The 20,863-nt window shown below is 43.7% G+C and overlaps 1 protein-coding gene across 1 annotated transcript; it reads left to right on the plus strand.

Moving 5' to 3' along the window:
* The first annotated feature begins 5,346 nt into the window (after positions 1-5,346).
* LOC123402968 (histone H2A.1-like) lies at positions 5,347-6,157 on the plus strand. The gene is made up of 2 exons (XM_045096942.1): positions 5,347-5,616; positions 5,714-6,157. The coding sequence occupies exons 1-2, from the start codon at positions 5,440-5,442 to the stop codon at positions 5,978-5,980; spliced, it is 444 nt and encodes a 147-aa protein (XP_044952877.1). The 5' UTR covers positions 5,347-5,439; the 3' UTR covers positions 5,981-6,157.
* Positions 6,158-20,863: the final 14,706 nt, after the last annotated feature.

A 20,863-nucleotide genomic window follows, 5' to 3' on the forward strand; every position in this document is an offset into this window, starting at 1 on the left:
ATTTTTTGTATAGTGCGTTTGTTGGGATCCGATGAATTGTGGGTATATGTTGAGATTATTCAAGAAAAATATTTGAGTCTTCTATGAGTTTTATGATCCTTATTTGCATGATCATCATAGCTTCGTAAATATATTGAATTTCCTGGGCCAAGTAGTTTGATATTTCTTCACTGGTAGGTGTGCGTTGTAGTGGGTTCAACCTGGCGAGTTTCTATATCCCAGTGACAAAAGGGGACAAGTTGCGTCTTTGTGTTGCTTCCACTAAGGATAAAATGATGGGGTTTATTCATATTGGTTGAGTTTAGTTTGTCTACATCATGTCACCTTCTCCAAGCATCACTATGTTTTACTTAATACTCTAGATGCATGCTCAATAGCGGTCGATGGGTGGAGTAATAGTAGTAGGTGCAGGCAGGAGTTGGACTATTTTCTGATGGACACGGTGCCTATATACGCATGATCATTGCCGTGAAAAATCGCATAAATATACGTTATTCTATCAATTGCCCGACAATAATTTCTTCACCCACCATATGTTTCTTTCATGAGAGGGGCCACTAGAGAACACTATGCCCCCGGGTCTATTCACTTATATATTCAAAAAACTTATAATTTCCTCGTTGTTATTATTTGTCTTTTATTTTATTTTGCAAGTGACAATTATCTACACACCCCATTTTCTTGCAAATAACGAGATCAAGGGGATTGACAACCCTCTTGACCGCGTTGGGTGCAAGTTGTTTGTTCTTTTGTGTGCACTCGCTGAATACGGTTGAGGATTGATATTCCTATTGGTTCAATAAACCTTGGTTTCTTAATAGAGGGAAATACTTACCCGCATTGTCTTGCGATTACCCATTCCTCTTCATGGAAAACACAACGTAGATCACAAATATCACGGCCTTCCGATGTTTGTAAGTCGACGTCTTGGGATGCTTGGTAGCCTTTTCACGCAATGTCGCGGGGTCACTCCGCCCTCACTTTGAGTTTCGGGTCGGGACGACTGACACAGTCGGCTTGGTGCACCTTGGAGCGGGTCTCAACTGGGACGTCCTCGGATGGGGAGGCCTTCCCCTAGTCCCCATCACCCGAGTCGTTGTGGCCCTCCTCGGAATCCTCGTCGTCATCGCCCTCACCTTTTGAGCCATATTGGCGCTCAGTATCACTTGTCAGGTTGAGGAGCGCGTGGTCGACTACCGACACCAAGTTGATCATCATTGTGAAGCTCTATCGAGTGAAAAGGATAAGTTCCAGTCAAACATCAGATAAACAACAACAATGGAGTTAATCGGGTGAACCGTACTTCAGATTACCTCAGTCGGTTGATCCATGGAGAAAGAGGGCACCAAGTTGGTCCTCCGAGGGTTGTCACGCGCTTAGGTGATGGCCATGATATTTTCCTCCAGCTCCTTCGCCTCGAGATCCTCCGGGTGATTTTGCCTACAGTCACTCGGCCCCTCATACATCCACATGGGATGGGTCGTGGCCTCAACGGGTTGAATCCTCCGCTAGAAGAAGACCTCCAGCAGATCCATCCCGTTGATGTCCGTCCGCACCAACGTGACCGATGCAATCACCAAGCTATCTACTTCTACCTTCTACTTCTTGGACATGGTCAGGGAAGGTGCCGACCGCACCCGCTCCGGTGAGTACGACGAGAGGTCCGACTAACCATTGATATGTCTCCAATGTATCTATAACATTTTTCTGTTCCATGATATCATATTATCATTATAGGATACTTTTTGAGTAAAAATTTATGAATTTATATTATTCTTGATCACTAACCTATTGACACAGTGCCAATATCAGTTGCTGTTTTTGCGTGTTTTTTGCTTTCAGGTTTATAGTACCAGACGAAGTCCAATTGCCCCAAAATATTTTTATGATTTTTCTGAACCAAAAGAAGACATGGAAGCCTCAGGAGAAGACCAGAAGCCACGGGAGGGAGGCACAAGCTGACAAGGCGCGAGCAGGAGGGTGGGCGTGCCCTGATGGCTTGTCCCTCCCAGGTGGCCCCTCTACCTCCGTTCTCTGGCCTATAAATTCACATATATTCCAAGAAACCTAAGGAACATCACGAACACTTATTCTACCATTGCAAGTTTCTGTTCCACGACGATCCCATATGGAGCTCCATTCCGGCACCCTGACGGAGGGGTGATCAATCATGGAGGGCCTCTTCATCAACCTTGCTGCCCTTGCGATGATGTGTGAGTAGTTCACCACATACCTACGGGTCCGTAGTTAGTACCTAGATGGCTATCTCGCTATCTCACTCTTGATCTTCAATACAATGGTCATCGCATCTTCGCTTTGATCAATTCACTATAATTCTTTTGTATGGTGTGTTTGTTGGGATCGATGAATTATGGGTTTATGTTCAGATTATCCATGAAAAATATTTGAGTCTTGTCTAATTATTATGATTCTTATTTGCATGATCATCATAGATTCGTAAATCTCTCCGATCTATTGAATTGCTTTGGCCAAGTAGCTTGATATTTCTCTAGTGAGATGGGTGCATTGTAGTGGGTTAACCTGATGGGTTTCTATATCCCGGTGCCAGAAGGTGACAAGATACGTCTTTGTGTTGTTGCTACTAAGGATTAAACGATGGGGTTTATTCATATTGATTGAGTTACTTTGTCTACATCATGTCATCGTTCATCAAGCATTACCCTGTTCATCATGAACTTAATACGTAGAGAGGCAAGCATAGAAGTGCTCTTGAAGTGGAGCAATAGTAGTAGGTGCAGACAGGAATCATCCTATTTGTTGATGGACGTGATGCATATATACACATGATCATTGCCATGAACATCGCATAACTATCCACTTTTTTGTCAATTGCCGAGCAGTAATTTGTCACCCACCGTATGCTCCCTTCATGAGAGATGCCATTAGGAAACACTATAGCCCGTGGGTCTATTCACTTATATATTCACAAAATTTATCTTTACCTTGCTGCCCTTATTTGTCTTTTACTTTATTTTGCAATCTACAATTATTTGCACACCTCATTCGCTTGCAAATAACCAAATCAAGGGGATTGACAACCCTCTTGCCCGCATTGGTTTGATAAACATTGGTTTCATAACTCACGAAAATACTTACCCGTATTGGGATGCAATTACCCATTCATCTTCACGGAAAACCCAACGCAAATCACAGGTATCAAAGACGTACGACTACATCAACCGCGTTATATACGCTTCCGCTTAGCGATCTATAAGGGTATGTATATACACTCCCCTCTCGTAGCTATGCATCTCCATGGATAGATCTTCCGTGTGTGTAGGTGATTTTTTATTTCCCATTCAACGTTCTCCAAGAGTGGCATCATGAGCTAGGTCTATGCGTAGATGATATTCACGAGTTGAACACAAAGTGTTTGTGAGTGTTGATGTTCAGATTGATTACCTCCTTAGTATTATTTTTATTCGGCGGTATTGTGCGATGAAGGGCCCAAACCAACCTTACTTGTCCACGTACAAGAGACCGGTTCCAGCGACTGACATGCGACTTGTTTGCATAAAGGTTGTTGTCGGGTGTCTGTCTCTCCTACTTTAGTTGAATTAGATTTGACACAGGCGGTCCTTGTAGAAGGTTAAAAGGCAACTTGAATATCAGAGTTGTGGCTTTGCATAGGTAAGAAGGTTCTTGCTAGTTGCCCATAACAGCCATGTAAAACTTGCAACAACAAAGTAGAGGACGTCTAACTTGGTTCGGTGGGCATGTTGTGATGTGATATGGCAAAGACGTGATATATGTGATGTATGAGATGATCATGTTTTGTAATAGTTATCACGACTTGCATGTCGATGAGTACGGTAACTGGTAGGAGCCATAGGGTTGTGTTTTAATTTATTTGTGTTGTTTGCTTTACTTTATCGCTATGAGTTGCAATAATTGTAGAAGCAATAGCTGGTGCGATCGTCACATGATGACACGGTGATGGAGATCATGATGATAGAGATCAAGGTGTCATGCCGGTGACGACGGAGATCACGACGGTGCTTTGGAGATGGAGATCAAAAGCACAAGATGTTGATGATAATATCATGTCACTTATATGATTTACATGTGATGTTTATCCTTTTATGCATCTTATTTTGCTTAGGACGACGGTAGCATTATAAGATGACCCCCCACTAAAATTTTCAAGATAAAATTGTGTTCTCCCCAAGTATGCACCGTTGTTAAAGTTCGTCGTTTCGAATCACCTTATGATTATCGGGTGTGATAGACTCTATGTTCTCATACAACGGGTGTAAGCCAGTTTTACACATGCGGAATAGTTGGGTTAAACTTGACGAGCTTAGCATGTACAAACATGGCCTCGGAACACAGGAGACCGAAAGGTCAAACATGAGTCATATAGTAGATATGATCAACATGGACATGTTCACCATCGAAACCACCTCATCTCATGTGATGATCGGACTAGGATTGGTGGATTTGGATCACGTCACACGATGCACCAACAAAGTTCGCACCGATCCTCGAGGTGAGAATGGGCAATGCACGATACCGAAGAGGCTAGCAAAATATGCGAAGGAGGCGTCTGGCACGTGAGAGAGGAGGAGGAGGACCCACCGTCGTAGTCAACCGGTCGCCAGAGTTGTTACGCCGCTTACCTCGCCGTCGGACTCGATCCGCGCCGGAGGAAAGCTGGAGAGGGGAAAAATGGCGGCATGAGTTTTGCCGCCGTGGTCACCCTCGATATATAGGGCGACCGAATCTGCGAGCGGTGACTCCAATTCGTCCTGCCGCTTTTTCGGAGACGCGCCATCGCTCCCGCCATCTCCCTTCCCCACGCGGCGCGACGCGACGTTTCCCTCCCCTGCATCGCTCGAGCATGGCTTGCAAAAAACGACTGATTCCGCCGTTCCACCGGGCCTGGCTCAGAGGTGCTTTGCGGTTCGTGCTATGCGTGCCAAACAGTGAATGTAGGCTACCAAAAGATCCATTTTCACCCCGGGCGGGGCCTGGATGGGCCTAATGCAGGCAACAAAACCTGTCCTAGCAAAACAACGATTATATACGTATATGTATAAGCAGATTTATCTAGGTGGAGAATCAATTGGGTGCAAGATAATAGCGGAAACGATGCAAAACAAGAAAACCATCACGTGTTAAAAAACAAAAATTCCTCACTATGCAAATCCCTGCGCTGTGATTGGCCAATCAGACCCTCACCCGGATCGCATCCGCAAACCAATCCCCGCCGCCCACGCCTCACAGATCCAACGGCAGCCACGCACATCACGCGGATCGCCCCCCTCTGCCGCCGTCCCACGACGCCCGCACCTCCCCTACAAAAGCCGCGCTCTCGCTTGAGTCCCAACCCACCAACCCAACTCAGACAGCAGTGCGCATTCCGATCCCCGCATCTCGCGCAGCTTCCAGTTCGCCGGAGAAGTAGCAAGCAAGAAGATGGCCGGGAGGAAGGGCGGCGACAGGAAGAAGGCGGTGACCAGGTCCGTCAAGGCCGGGCTCCAGTTCCCCGTCGGCCGCATCGGGCGTTACCTCAAGAAGGGCCGTTACGCCCAGCGCGTCGGCTCCGGCGCCCCCGTCTACCTCGCCGCCGTCCTCGAGTACCTCGCTGCCGAGGTGAATACCGACGTTCCCCGTCCTCGAGACTCCGTTTTGCTGCGCTGTTCTTCCGTGCTCGACGGTTAACTTACAGATTTCGTTTCTGATGGTGTAGCTGCTGGAGCTTGCCGGCAACGCGGCCAAGGACAACAAGAAGAGCCGCATCATCCCGCGCCACCTGCTGCTCGCCGTCCGCAACGACCAGGAGCTCGGAAGGCTGCTCGCCGGCGTCACCATCGCCCACGGCGGTGTCATCCCCAACATCAACTCTGTTCTTCTCCCGAAGAAGTCCCCCGCCGCCGCCGAGAAGGAGGCCAAGTCGCCCAAGAAGAAGACGGCCACCAAGTCCCCCAAGAAGAAGGCCCCCGCCGCCAAGGAGTAGCCGCCCGCACCCATAGCCTAGCCTGTGTTGCTTCATTCCATTTCTCATGGACAAGATGAACAGTCTTTTGGTTAGTTAGATGAGCAGTGCTTCTGTTCTTAGATTGGCGCAGCAAGGGTGACATTGTATCTGTGATTTCTGTAGGGCTGGCTAAATATGCAATCGTTCAGATCTGAATTCTCCTGTTCTATCTGCTGTTGCAATTGATCCTCTGAATATATGCTACCTGTGCTGTTTTTGGTATTACTGAATTCTCACTTCTGCCATCTGAAAATTTCCCCAACTCTCTGCTCTCTGAATCTTATTACTATCGAGTAGCAGAGAACTCACACCTGGCGAACAGCATAGACTGTCCCTAACTTGGACAAAGAGGAATTGGACGGTAGTAGTATGCAAGATGCTTAAGAAATATTGACCATGCTGAAGCCAGTACGCGCAAACCGATCAAACCACGCCATGGCATTTTTGCGGCTAATTTCGCCCTCCTCATTCCCTCTGTAGTTGAGCTCTTTACATCTTGCTGTGTTCCCAACCCATATTTTTTTTTACTTTTATTCCTTCCAAGGATGCAAAACTGAACTTTTGGTTGCTCTGGTTGTGAGCCACTTGTCAGATGAGGTACTAATTATAGATTGACCTAAAGCAGAATCAAACATTGGGAAATTGAGATAGCAGCAACCCTCATATATCAACATATGTAATGCTAGAATTAGCCAGGCCCTTTAAAAGACGCAGTAAGAAAATGTTCTTCACTGGAGGGCAACATATTCCAGGGTAAATAACCAAGCCGAATTTCAGTAATGTTGTTTTTTGTAATGGAACATATTGGTTCCATTACGACCAGAAGTAATGCCAAGTCCGGGGAAGGTTTTGGGCTAAGGATCTGGTTTTGTGTCCGGATTTCTCTAGTTTTTCGTGCTGTTTTTGTGTGTGTTTTCTTTATTCCTTTTTCTTTTCCTGATTTATGTTTTCATGATTCATTTTTTCCTCTTCCGTTTCTACACCCCCCCTTTTCGCTTTCTTTCACATTTTTTTAGATCTTTTGATTGATTTTTTTTATCTTGCTCCCTGTTCAAAAATTCAGCCGATTAACCAGTTAATCTATTGGTTAATCCCTATTTATAGGATCACCGAGTAGCTGATTAACTGATAAATCATCTGATTAATTGGTTAAATGGCCGATTAACTTGCCGATTGTCTTATTAATCCCCTACTTGCCAACCAACCGAGCAACTACCCGTTAAAGATCTCCTTAACAATGATCTTGCCTTATTTTTTTAGTATTTCTTCATTTTGTTCATTAACAAATTAAATTTATTCAATTAAAAAATGAACCATTTATAAAAATCAGCATACACGTTTTCTAAATTTGGTGAATCCTTTATTAGAAATCTGGAAAAGTATTCAAAATTACATCTGTATTTTTTTTTTTGGGGGGGGGGGGGGGCTCATTCTAACAACAACATGAACAACTTTTCAAAATCATATTAAAATATATGACAATGTGTGGACACTTTTCGAAATTAACAAAATTTAGTTTAAACATGAGAACACTTGTTAGGACTACACATGAGCACTCTTTATAAACATGTTGAACTAAAATTTCATGATTTATTTGTAATGTGTGAAAAGTTCACAAAAGTACTTGATTATTTTCTAATATTTGTGAACACTTTATTTTAACTCCATGGACATGTTGCATAATGAGCAAATATTAGCGAATTAAAAAACTTGAATGTAAAACTGCTTGTGGATTTAGATTATATTAATGAATTTTTAAATATGGTTGTGTATCTGAAAAACTGTTGACGATTACAAAAAAATATTTTGAATTCAAAGAATGTTCATGAACTTAGAAGGAAATATAAAAAATGTTCATGAAATAAAAAATTCACGAATTTGTGAAATATTCTCAAATTCGAGGACACTTGTGATTTTTAAAATAAAAAGGAAAAAGAAAGAGAAGAATAAAAAGTAAAAAAATAGAAAGAAATACAGAAACTCAATAGAAAAAATAGCGAATGAAAGGTTTTTAAAAACCACCCTGGAATATTCTCATAGTTGAATAACATTCATTTTTCCCATACGCTAGAGAGCGATCGAAGGGAATCAGTAACATATAATTTGTGTGTATTGGACCCAACATATAAGATTGGAAAGAAATATGCGTATATACGGAATTGAAGAAAGTTCATGTATTCAAAACATGTTTGTGAATTTCAGAAAAAATCACATATTCAAAAATGTTTGTGAATTTAAAATGTTCGTCAGTTTGAAGAAGTTCACAAATTGAAAAAAAGTTAGTGGATACAACAAATATTAGCGATTAGAAAACATGAATTGAAAACTGCTTGTGGTTTTGGATTATATTTATAATTTTTTAAATATGTTTGTGTATCTAAAAAAGTGTTGATGATTACAAAAATTATTGTTGCATTCAAAGAATATTCATGAACTTAGAAAGGAATATAAAAAATGTTCAGGAAATAAAAAAATCACAAATTTGCGAAATATTCTCAATGTGAAGGACGTTTATGAATTTTAAAATAAAAAAGGGAAAACGAAAAAGAAGAATAAAAAGTAAAAAAACACAAAAACTCAACAGAAAAAATAGTGAATGAATGGTTTTCTAAAACCACTGTGTGTGAAATTTATGAAGGTGAACAACGAAAACCCTAAATGCAGGGTACATGGTCTTAGGTGAAAAGTAAATTGATCGAACATATAATAGTGGAAAGAGAATGGAGTGTCAAAACCAAATCTCTGTCCTCTGATTGGCCAGTCAGATCATCCCACGAATCGCGTCCGCGATCCAATCCCCACCATCCACTTCACGAAGATCCAACGACGGACGTTGCATGTGACGTGGATCGCTCCCCCCACCCGCTTCCTCATAAAATCAGCGCCCATGTTGCCGTTCCATCGTACATACTCATAGCAACCCCAACCAGCGCCACCGCCACGTACAACACACCTCGAGAGGTCTCGTCGCCGGAGAAACAACAGAAAGAAGATGGGCGGAAGATCTGCACCACGCCGCCGCTAAGAGTTGGGCGCCGTTGGGGTTGCAGCAACACCTACGCACTTCAACCTACTCGTTGGTGTGGTCGGGGCCGAGCTGGTGCCGCTCGGGGCCGCACTCACACTTCTAGAGGCCGAAAACATGGGTTTAAATCCAGGGGTGTTACAACGCTCGACCTTAATCAACAGGAGCAGGTGGTCACGGTCGCCGGACGCCCCTCGTATGCGCTCGCGTGGGTGCAGCTCGTCCCGATAGTGGTCAACATGCACCGACGACATTCCTCGCCGCGAGCTCCCTTGCCTACTACGTGTTTGACGAAATGACAGGGTGAACATGTGACACACTGGCTAACCCAAATGAAATAACGGACACACTTATCCGTCCAATCGACCCAAATAAACAAAGATCAAACAAAATCCACGTTCGTTTGGATATGTTCTAAGAGCATAAGTGGCAGAACAATACCAATTCATATGTTTCAGAGACGGGCATAGAGTTCAAAGAATTGGGATTTGCCACAATGAGCAAACTCCTCTAAGTGGAAAATATATGTGGGGAAAATGAAAACGCACGTTCAAGTGTTAAACCAAATCCCCTTTTGTTTCTTAAAACTGATAGTTAGCCGCCCGTGCGTTGCAACGAGGACATACAAATTCCGATCGATCAACACCGATCATGGGTAAACTGTATCTTTAGATAGATTCCACATGCATAGCAGGTGATATTGTATTATTTTATATAAAAACACAATACATACCCAGTGGTCTCTTTGTTCATCGCATGCACTCAAATGCTAGTTAACGCCTATCTCAAGATGACAACTTTCATGCTTTGCTAAAATTCTGAACTCATGGTTGTATTTTTCTAGAAAAACAGTGTCTCTCAAGAAGGAATAAATGATTCACAAATTTATGTGCGAAAACATAGTCCTCATAGAATATCATCAAATCGTACTTGATTCTCAATAAGACTATCCTACCTCCAAACAAGGTTATCTGAAGATAATCATTCTCCCTTCTTAAAAAGAATAATTACCTTCAATTTAAAGATCAGTGCTTGCATAAAATTATAGTTGGAGAGTAACTTCACTTTTAACAATTTTTATATTTTAGTTTTAAAATAATTCACTTGTTCCAGAAGGCCTATTCCCAAATGTAACGGATTGACAATTTACTTTTCTAATAATTCACTTGTTCCAAGAATTAACTGTCTCAAGTTCAGCATGATTGTCTCTCTCTGATTTACACATCAAGGCCCTAACACATTTTGTACCAAATAGTCTACCGACTAAGCTTTCATCCTCACCTTCAATGTTCAATAGAGAATAATAAAGTTCAGCAAGGCCATATAGAAAGATTTGGCCTTCTACAAAGCTTGAATTATGGGCAACATATCTGAAGAAATTCACAAAAGAGTAAGGTCAACAAAGGAAATTCACAAGAGAGTAAGCCCAACACTGATCCCTCTCCTTCCATCCCAACATCACTCACCTTCCAGCCCAACATCAGTCCCTCGATGCCAATCATGACCAGATCATGAAACCAGGACGAAGAGAGAGGGGGTGAGGGGGAGAGGCTACACCTCGAGCATGTCGTCGGCAAATCCAAAACCGCGATGCACGTGAGAGGGGATCCTGGGGATGAGCAGACGACCTTTGGAAGCAAAACCAGGGAGGGTGGAGGCCGCCAGTGCCTTGCCCCGACGGGAGCTTGGGGAAGCACTGCCCGTGCATCTAACAAGCATCATTAAAGAATTTCCAAAAGCACGAACAAAAAAACAAATTATGTGTTTATGCTTATATCTTCTAGGCTCAAACAAAGATCAAACAAAGGAAGAATATATAGGATCGAACAATACCAATAAATGACCATAAGCCGAATATACGTTTATTCTCAAATATATAGGATCCAACAAATATATTTGACTTATATATTACTACTGACTCGTTTATTTGTTCTTCAACATTTATTGGCGTCAAACACAATACAAAAACTGCTAACAATATAAATGACACCAATAATAAAACTAATTAAGTTGTTTTATTTTCTCCTCTCTTAATGGCTATGATGTGAAATAATGCTCAAACTATTGGCACATATGTTAGGTGACAAGGTAAACTCCTGAGTATAGCTATCAAGAAGATGGATAATTCTTGAAGGCAACTACAAACATTTAACTGTGTAACCTGCATGGATAACACAATACTCAGATTATAAGATTTATTATTTGCGAATCACAACATCTATACGGACTATACGGTCATGGAACAAGCAAAAATCCATCCCTCAGAAACATGTTCTAGCATAGGAGCACATCAGACAACAATACAAGCCAAGTAGTAGAATAGTAACATAAAAGTTAGGACATTCCAAGCAACAGTAGGGGCAATGCAAAGGCAAAAACAATGAGATGTAGTTTGAATAAATACGAGCGGCAAGCTGCAGAAATCACAATTAACAACAACAGGATGTAGTATTGGGAGGCTTAGTTTGTGTGCAAAAAGAATCTGTATGCACTGCACTATTCAAAATGATAGTTCATAACGTCTTATCAGCAGTGCATCATATAGTAGATGTGTGTGTGTTTCAGATCTGACAGTAAAATATGTTTTACTCATGGGAGTGCACTTTTTATTTGTAGAAACAATGAGATGTAGTTTGAATAAATACGAGTGGCAAGCTGCATAAATCACAATTAACAACAACAGGATGTAGTATTGGGAGGCTTAGTTTGTGTGCAAAAAGAATCTGTATGCACTGCACTATTCAAAATGATAGTTCATAACGTCTTATCAGCAGTGCATCATATAGTAGATGTGTGTGTGTTTCAGATCTGACAGTAAAATATGTTTTACTCGTGGGAGTGCACTTTTTATTTGTAGAAAGATTTTACAGTAGAATTAAATTGAAATTAAATGATAAAAAGATGAATTGGTGGACATACATAGATGGCTAAGGTACCTGGGAGCAGAGGATGACTGCTCCATGATTCAGGAAGACGTGAAGAGGTCGGTCATGCACCTCCACTGCCACTCATCTCCTGCAGCGCAGCCACCAAGCCGGAAGGCTGCCGTGTTGGAATGGACCCGTCGGTCGTTGCCCACCAACCACGTCCCTGAACAACGCCATGCCCACACATCTGTTGACATGTGCCTCTCTCGATTCCTTCAGCCTTTGTACCATCCACTGCCTGGTCGATGTCACCACCTAGATCCAAAGAAGAGTGTGTTCGCCGTCCTATTCGTGTGGGAAGCCCGCGGCCGGCACCGCGCCGGTGGAGATCATGGGCGGCACATCACATTGAAGTCGGTGACACGTGAAGATGAGAATCGAGGAAGTTGTCGCCCTCAACATGGCAGCGACCGCGGGACGGCGATATCATGTTGAGTGGAATATCCATGGTTTATAAGGGGAAAAGACAACAATCTCTCTTCCATTCATTCGCAAAAATAGCGACCCAGATGAAATATCACAAAGAGTATCCTTCATAAAAGTTATAAAGCTAATGTGTAATTCCACAGGAATGGTCCTTGTAGAATGCATAATAACTGCATCCAACTAACCAATTTACAATTATATGTTCAAAAAATTAATTGTGCTATTACAGACACATGTTTTCGTTGATGAATAAGAAGTGTAATGATGTTTCCTATTGTTTGAGCATGAACAATGTTATTTCTCTCCTAGAGGACAATTAGCCTCGATTCTTTCAGGCTAGAAACATACATCAAAAGGCTTCAGAACTCAGGGGTCAATATACTCTGAATCATTTCATAAACTTTGAAATATAAATTCAGTCCATACACATTTAGCAAAAAATACCAAGAAATTGTAGAAAGAAAGCTCACAAGTTTTGGACTTCAAGGACTTGGAAGGGCACGCAGCTGGCAGCTTCTTGTATGGAAAATATGGTAGCATTTATGGCTTACCTGTCCATAAAGTATCATTGATATAAACATGACAGTATGTCACCAATCAGTTGTGTGTGATGGTACAGAAGTTCCTATAGAAGTAGTAATTTTATCATTCCAAGGACTGGTTGTGAGCTTTTAAGGGTGCGGCTACATACTCCAAATTTGTTTGGCACAAATAATATAGATTACAGAGAGAGATAAAGAAAATGTCATTGGCTGCCAAAAGGGTGGGGAAAATAGCAGAAGATCATGTGCTCTTAAGAATGTTGGGGAACGTCGCATGGGAAACAAAAAATTTCCTACGCGCACGAAGACCTATCATGGTGATGTGCATCTATGAGAGGGGATTTCCGATCTACGTACCCTTGTAGATCGCACAATAGAAGCGTTAAGAAACGCGGTTGATGTAGTGGAACGTCCTCACGTCCCTCGATCCGCCCCGCGAACCGTCCCACGAACCGTCCCGCGATCCGTCCCACGATCCGCTCCGATCTAGTGCCGAACGGACGGCACCTCCGCGTTCAGCACACGTACAGCTCGACGATGATCTCGGCCTTCTTGATCCAGCAAGAGAGACGGAGAGGTAGATGAGTTCTCCGACAGCGTGACGGTGCTCCGGAGGTTGGTGGTGATCTAATCTCAGCAGGGCTCCGCCCGAGCTCCGCAGAAACCCGATCTAGAGGTAAAACCGTGGAGGTATGTGGTCGGGCTGCCGTGGCAAAAGTTGTCTCAAATCAGCCCTGATAGCTCCATATATATATAGGAGGAGGGGAGGGGAGGCTTGCCTTGAGGCTCAAGGAGCCCCAAGGGCTGCGCCACCAAGGGAGGAGGAGTCCTCCTCCAATCCTAGTCCAACTAGGATTGGAAGGTGGAGTCCTTCTCTCTTTTCCCACCTTTCCTTTTTTTTCCTTTCTCTTCTTTTGGTTTTTCTTTCTCTTGCGCAAGACAGCCTTGGGCTGACCCCACCTACTTGGTACGCCACCCCCAAGGTCCTTGGGCCCTCCCGGGTGGGTGGTCCCCCCTCACCATAGTCAACTGTTTGATCATGTCAGAAACATCTTTGCGACAAGTCGAGCTTTTCTTAATAGTGACTTATCACCATCGTCGTCTGTCTTCCTTTTAAAGATCCATCTTTACTCAATAGTCCTATGACCATCAAGTAGTTCTTCCACCCTCCCACTCATCAACCTCACCAAGTTCTACCACCCTCCCACTCAATTCTTTCGAGAGAAACCTTTCCTCGAGAAAGGATCCGTTTCTAGAAACAAACACTTTGCTTTCGGATCTGAGATAGGAGATGTACCCAACTGTTTTGGATATCCTATGAAGATGCATTTATCCGCTTTGGGTTCGAGCTTATCAGACTGAAACTTTTTCACATAAGTGTCGAAGCCCCAAACTTTTAAGAAACGACAGTTTAGATTTCTCTAAACCTCAGTCTATACTGTGTCATCTCAACGAAAATACACGGTGCCCTATTTAAAGTGAATGCGGTTGTCGCTAATGCATAACCCATAAACGATAGTGGTAATTCAATAAGAGACATCATAGCATGCACCATACCAAATAGTGCGTGGCTATAACGTTCAGACACATCATCACACTATGATGTTCTAGGTGGCATGAACTACGAAACAATTTCCACATTGTCTTAACTGCGTACCAAAAACTCGTAACTCAGATATTCATTTCTATGATAATATCGTAGACAGTTTATCCTCTTGTTACGACGGACTTCACTTTGAAACAGAATTGAACTTTTCAATATTTCAGACTTGTGATTCATTAAGTAAATACTCTTGTATCTACTCAAATCGTCATTGATGTAAGAACATACTGATATCCACTGCGTGCCTCAGCACCCATTGGATTGCATACATCAAAATGTATCACTTCCAACAAGTTACTATCTTGTTTCATCTCAATGAAAAACAAGGCCTTGCTCATGTGGTATGATTTGCATGTCACTAGTGATTCGAAATCAAGTGAGTATAAAGATCCATCAGCATGGAGCCTCTTCATGCAATTTATACCAACATTACTCAAGCGGCAGTGCCACAAGTAAGTGGTACTATCATCATTACCTCGTATCTTTTGGCACCAATATCATGAACATGTGTAACACTACGATCGAGATTCAATAAACCATTGAAGGTGATTATTCAAGCAAATAGAGTAACCATTATTCTCTTTAAATGAATAATCGTATTGCAATAAACACGATCCAATCATGTCCATGCTTAACGCAAGCACCAAATAACAATTATTTCGGTTTAAACCAATCCCGATGGTAGAGGGAGCGTGCGACGTTTGATCATATCAACCTTGGAAACACTTCCAACACGTATCGTCACCTCGCCTTTAGCTAGTCTCCGTTTATGCCTTAGCTTTCATTTCGTGTTACTAATCACTTAGCAACCGAACCGGTATCCAATACCCTCGTGCTACTAGGAGTACTAGTAAAGTACACATCAACATCATGTATATCAAATATACTTCTTTTGACTTTTGCCAGCCTTCTTATCTACTAAGTATCTAGAGTTGCTCCGCCTCAGTGACCGTTCCCCTCATAACAGAAGCACTTAGTCCCGGGCTTGGGTTTAATCTGGGGTCTCTTCATTAGTGCAGCAACTGCTTTGCCATTTCACGAAGTATCCCTTCTAGCCCTTGCCTTTCTCGAAACTTAGTGGTTTTACTAACCATCAACTATTGATGCTCCTTCTTGATTTCTACTTTCGCAGTGTCAAATATCACAAATCGCTCAAGGATCATTGTACCTATCCTTGATATGTTATAGTTCATCACGAAGCTCTCACAACTTGGTGGCAGTGACTTTGGAGAACCATCACTATCTTATCTGGAAGATCAACTCCCACTTGATTCAAGCGATTGTCGTACTTAGATAATCTGAGCACACGCTCGACGATTGAGCTTTTCTCCTTTACTTCGTGGACAAAGAATCTTGTCGGAGGTCTCATACCTCTTAACAAGGGCACAAGCATGAAATCACAATTTCATCTCTTTAGAACATCTCTTATGTTCCGTGACGTTTCAAAACGTCTTCGGTGCCTTGCTTCTAAGCCATTAAGTATTTTGTACTGAACTATCGTGTAGTCATCAGAAACGTGTATGTCGAATGTTCACAATATCTACAGACGACGCTCGAGGTGCAGCACACCGAGTGGTGCATTAAGGACATAAGCCTTCTGCGCAACAACGAGGACAATCCTCGGTTTTACAGACTCAGTCTGCAAAGTTCGCTACTATCAACTTTCAACTAAATTTTCTCTAGTAACATATAAAAACAGTAGAGCTATAGCGCAAGCTACATCGTAATTCGCAAAGACCATTAGACTATGTTCATGACAATTAGTTCAATTAATCATATTACTTAAGAACTCCCACTCAAAAGGTACATCTCTCTAGTCATTTGAGTGGTACATGATCTAAATCCACTATCTCAAGTCCGATCATCACGTGAGTCGAGAATAGTTTCAGTGGTAAGCATCTCTATGCTAATCATATCAACTATACGATTCATGCTCGACCTTTCCGTCTCATGTGTTTGGAGGCCATGTCTGCACATGCTAGGCTCGTCAAGCTTAACCCGAGTGTTCCGCGTGTGCAACTGTTTTGCACCCGTTGTATGTGAACGTTGAGTCTATCACACTCGATCATCACGTGGTGTCTCGAAACGAAGAACTGTCGCAATGGTGCACAGTCCGGGAGAACACAATTTCGTCTTGAAATTTTAGTGAGGGATCACCTCATAATGTTACCGTCGTTCTAAGGAAGATAAGGTGCATAAAGGATTAACATCACATGCAATTCATAAGTGACATGATATGGCCATCATCATGCGCTTCTTGATCTCCATCACCAAAGCACCGGGACGATCTTCTTGTCACCGGCGTCACACCATGATCTCCATCATCATGATCTCCATCAACGTGTCGCCATCGGGGTTGTCGTGCTACTCATGCTATTACTACTAAAGCTACGTCCTAGCAATATAGTAAACGCATCTGCAAGCACAAACGTTAGTTCAAAGACAGCCCTATGGCTCCTGCCAGTTGCCGTACCATCGACGTGCAAGTCGATATTAACTATTACAACATGATCATCTCATACATCAAATATATCACATCACATCGTTGGCCATATCACATCACAAGTATACCTTGCAAAAACAAGTTAGACGTCCTGTAATTTTGTTGTTGCATGTTTTACGTGGTGACCATGGGTATCTAGTAAGATCGCATCTTACTTACGCAAACACCACAACGGAGATATATGAATTGCTATTTAACCTTATACAAGGACCTCCTCGGTCAAATCCGATTCAAGTAAAGTTGGAGAAACCGACACTTGCCAGTCATCTTTGAGCAAAGGGGGTTACTCGTAGGGATGAAACTAGTCTCTCGTAAGCATATGAGTAATGTCGGTCCAAGCCGCTTCAATCCAACAATACCGCAGAATCAAGAAAAGACTAAGGAGGGCAGCAAAACGCACATCACCGCCCACAAAAACTTTTGTGTTCTACTCGAGAAGACATCTACGCATGAACCTAGCTCTGATACCACTGTTGAGGAACGTCGCATGGGAAACAAAAAATTTCCTACGCGCACGAAGACCTATCATGGTGATGTCTATCTACGAGAGGGGATTTCCGATCTACGTACCCTTGTAGATCGCACAGCAGAAGCGTTACGAAACGCGGTTGATGTAGTTGAACGTCCTCACGTGCCTCGATCCGCCCCATGAACCGTCCCACGAACCGTCCCGCGATCCGTCCCACGATCCGCTCCGATCTAGTGCCGAACGGACGGCACCTCCGCGTTCAGCACACGTACAGCTCGACGATGATCTCGGCCTTCTTGATCCAGCAAGAGAGATGGAGAGGTAGATGAGTTCCGGCAGCGTGACGGCGCTCCGGAGGTTGGTGGTGATCTAATCTCAGCACGGCTCCGCCCGAGCTCCGCAGAAACGCCATCTAGAGGTAAATGTTGGAAATATGCCCTAGAGGCAATAATAAATTAGTTGTTATTATATTTCTTAGTTCATGATAATCGTTTATTATCCATGCTATAATTGTATTGATTGGAAACACAATACTTGTGTGGATACATAGACAAAACACTGTCCCTAGTAAGCCTCTAGTTGACTAGCTCGTTGATCAAAGATGGTCAAGGTTTCCTGGCCATAGGCAAGTGTTGTCGCTTGATAACGGGATCACATCATTAGGAGAATCATGTGATGGACTAGACCCAAACTAATAGACGTAGCATGTTGATCGTGTCATTTTGTTGCTACTGTTTTCTGCGTGTCAAGTATTTGTTCCTATGACCATGAGATCATATAACTCACTGACACCGGAGGAATGCTTTGTGTGTATCAAACGTCGCAATGTAACTGGGTGACTATAAAGATGCTCTACAGGTATCTCCGAAGGTGTTAGTTGAGTTAGTATGGATCAAGACTGGGATTTGTCACTCCGTGTGACGGAGAGGTATCTCGGGGCCCACTCGGTAATACAACATCACACACAAGCCTTGCAAGCAATGTGACTTAGTGTAAGTTACGGGATCTTGTATTATGGAACGAGTAAAGAGACTTGCCGGTAAACGAGATTGAAATAGGTATACGGATACTGACGATCGAATCTCGGGCAAGTAACATACCGAAGGACAAAGGGAATGACATACGGGATTATACGAATCCTTGGCACTGAGGTTCAAACGATAAGATCTTCGTAGAATATGTAGGATCCAATATGGGCATCCAGGTCCCGCTATTGGATATTGACCGAGGAGTCTCTCGGGTCATGTCTACATAGTTCTCGAACCCGCAGGGTCTGCACACTTAAGGTTCGACGTTGTTTTATGCGTATTTGAGTTATATGGTTGGTTACCGAATGTTGTTCGGAGTCCCGGATGAGATCACGGACGTCACGAGGGTTTCCGTAATGGTCCGGAAACGAAGATTGATATATAGGATGACCTCATTTGATTACCGGAAGGTTTTCGGAGTTACCGAGAATGTACCGGGAATGACGAATGGGTTCCGGGAGTTCACCGGAGGGGGGCAACCCACTCCGGGGAAGCCCATAGGTATTTGGGGGGGTCACACCAGCCCTTAGTGGGCTGATGGGACAGCCCACCAATCCCCTATGCGCCAAGGAAGAAAAAATCAAAGGAAAGGAAAGAAAAAAAGGAAGAAGTGGGAAGGGGGAAGGACTCCCTCCCACCAAACCAAGTAGGACTCGGTTTGGGGGGGGAGAGTCCTCCCCCCTGGCTCGGCCGACCCCTTGGGGATCCCTTGGACCCCAAGGCAAGGTCCCCCACCCTCCTCCTATATATATGGGGCTTTTAGGGCAGATTTGAGACGACTTTCTCACGGCTGCCCGACCACATACCTCCATAAGTTTTTCCTCTAGATCGCGTTTCTGCGGAGCTCGGGCGGAGCCCTGCTGAGACGAGATCATCACCAACCTCCGGAGCGCCGTCACGCTGCCGGAGAACTCTTCTACCTCTCCGTCTCTCTTGCTGGATCAAGAAGGCCGAGATCATCGTCGAGCCGTACGTGTGCTGAACGCGGAGGTGTCGTCCGTTCGGTACTAGATCGTGGGACTGATCGCGGGATTGTTCGCGGGGCGGATCGAGGGACGTGAGGACGTTCCACTACATCAGCCCTAATAGCTCCATATATATAGGAGGAGGGGAGGGGAGGCTTGCCTTGAGGCTCAAGGAGCCCCAAGGGCTGCGCCACCAAGGGAGGAGGAGTCCTCCTCCAATCCTAGTCCAACTAGGATTGGAAGGTGGAGTCCTTCTCTCTTTTCCCACCTTTCCTTTTTTTTCCTTTCTCTTCTTTTGGTTTTTCTTTCTCTTGCGCAAGACATCCTTGGGATGACCCCACCTACTTGGTGCGCCACCCCCAAGGTCCTTGGGCCCTCCTGGGTGGGTGGTCCCCCCTCCCGATGAAGATCCGGAACCCATTCGTCATTCCCGGTACATTACCGGTAATGCCCGAAAACCTTCCAGTAACCAAATGAAGTCATCCTATATATCAATCTTCGTTTCCGGACCATTCCAGAAACCCTCATGACGTCCGTGATCTCATCCGGGACTCCGAACAACATTCGGTAACCAACCATATAACTCAAATACGCATAAAACAATGTCGAACCTTAAGTGTGCAGACCCTGCGGGTTCGAGAACTATGTAGACATGACCCGAGTGACTCCTCGGTCAATATCCAATAGCGGGACCTGGATGCCCATATTGGACCCCACATATTCTACGAAGATCTTATCGTTTGAACCTCAGTGCCAAGGATTCATATAATCCCGTATGTCATTCCCTTTGTCCTTCGGTATGTTACTTGCCCGAGATTCGATCGTCAGTATCCGCATACCTATTTCAATCTCGTTTACCGGCAAGTATCTTTACTCGTTCCGTAATACAATATCCCGCAACTTACACTAAGTCACATTGCTTGCAAGGCTTGTGTGTGATGTTGTATTACCGAGTGGGCCCCGAGATACCTCTCCGTCACACGGAGTGACAAATCCCAATCTTGATCCATACTAACTCAACTAACACCTTCGGAGATACCTGTAGAGCATCTTTATGGTCACCCAGTTACGTTGCGACGTTTGATACACACAAAGCATTCCTCCGGTGTCAGTGAGCTATATGATCTCATGGCATAGGAACAAATACTTGACACGCAGAAAACAGTAGCAACAAAATGACACGATCAACATGCTACATCTATTAGTTTGGGTCTAGTCCATCACATGATTCTCCTAATGATGTGATCCCGTTATCAAGTGACAACACTTGCCTATGGTCAGGAAACCTTGACCATCTTTGATCAACGAGCTAGTCAACTAGAGGCTTACTAGGGACAGTGTTTTGTCTATGTATCCACACAAGTATTGTGTTTC

The sequence above is a fragment of the Hordeum vulgare genome, chromosome 6H (assembly GCF_904849725.1).
Source record: "Hordeum vulgare subsp. vulgare chromosome 6H, MorexV3_pseudomolecules_assembly, whole genome shotgun sequence".
Lineage (NCBI taxonomy): Eukaryota > Viridiplantae > Streptophyta > Magnoliopsida > Poales > Poaceae > Hordeum > Hordeum vulgare.

What these genes read in the sequence shown, in the direction of transcription:
- LOC123402968 (XM_045096942.1), top strand. Translation starts at nt 5,440, where the DNA reads ATGGCCGGGAGGAAGGGCGGCGACAGGAAGAAGGCGGTGACCAGGTCC. An exon ending in TCGAGTACCTCGCTGCCGAG is followed by an intron (nt 5,617 to 5,713) that starts GTGAATACCGAC and finishes CTGATGGTGTAG; the next exon opens with CTGCTGGAGCTTGCCGGCAA.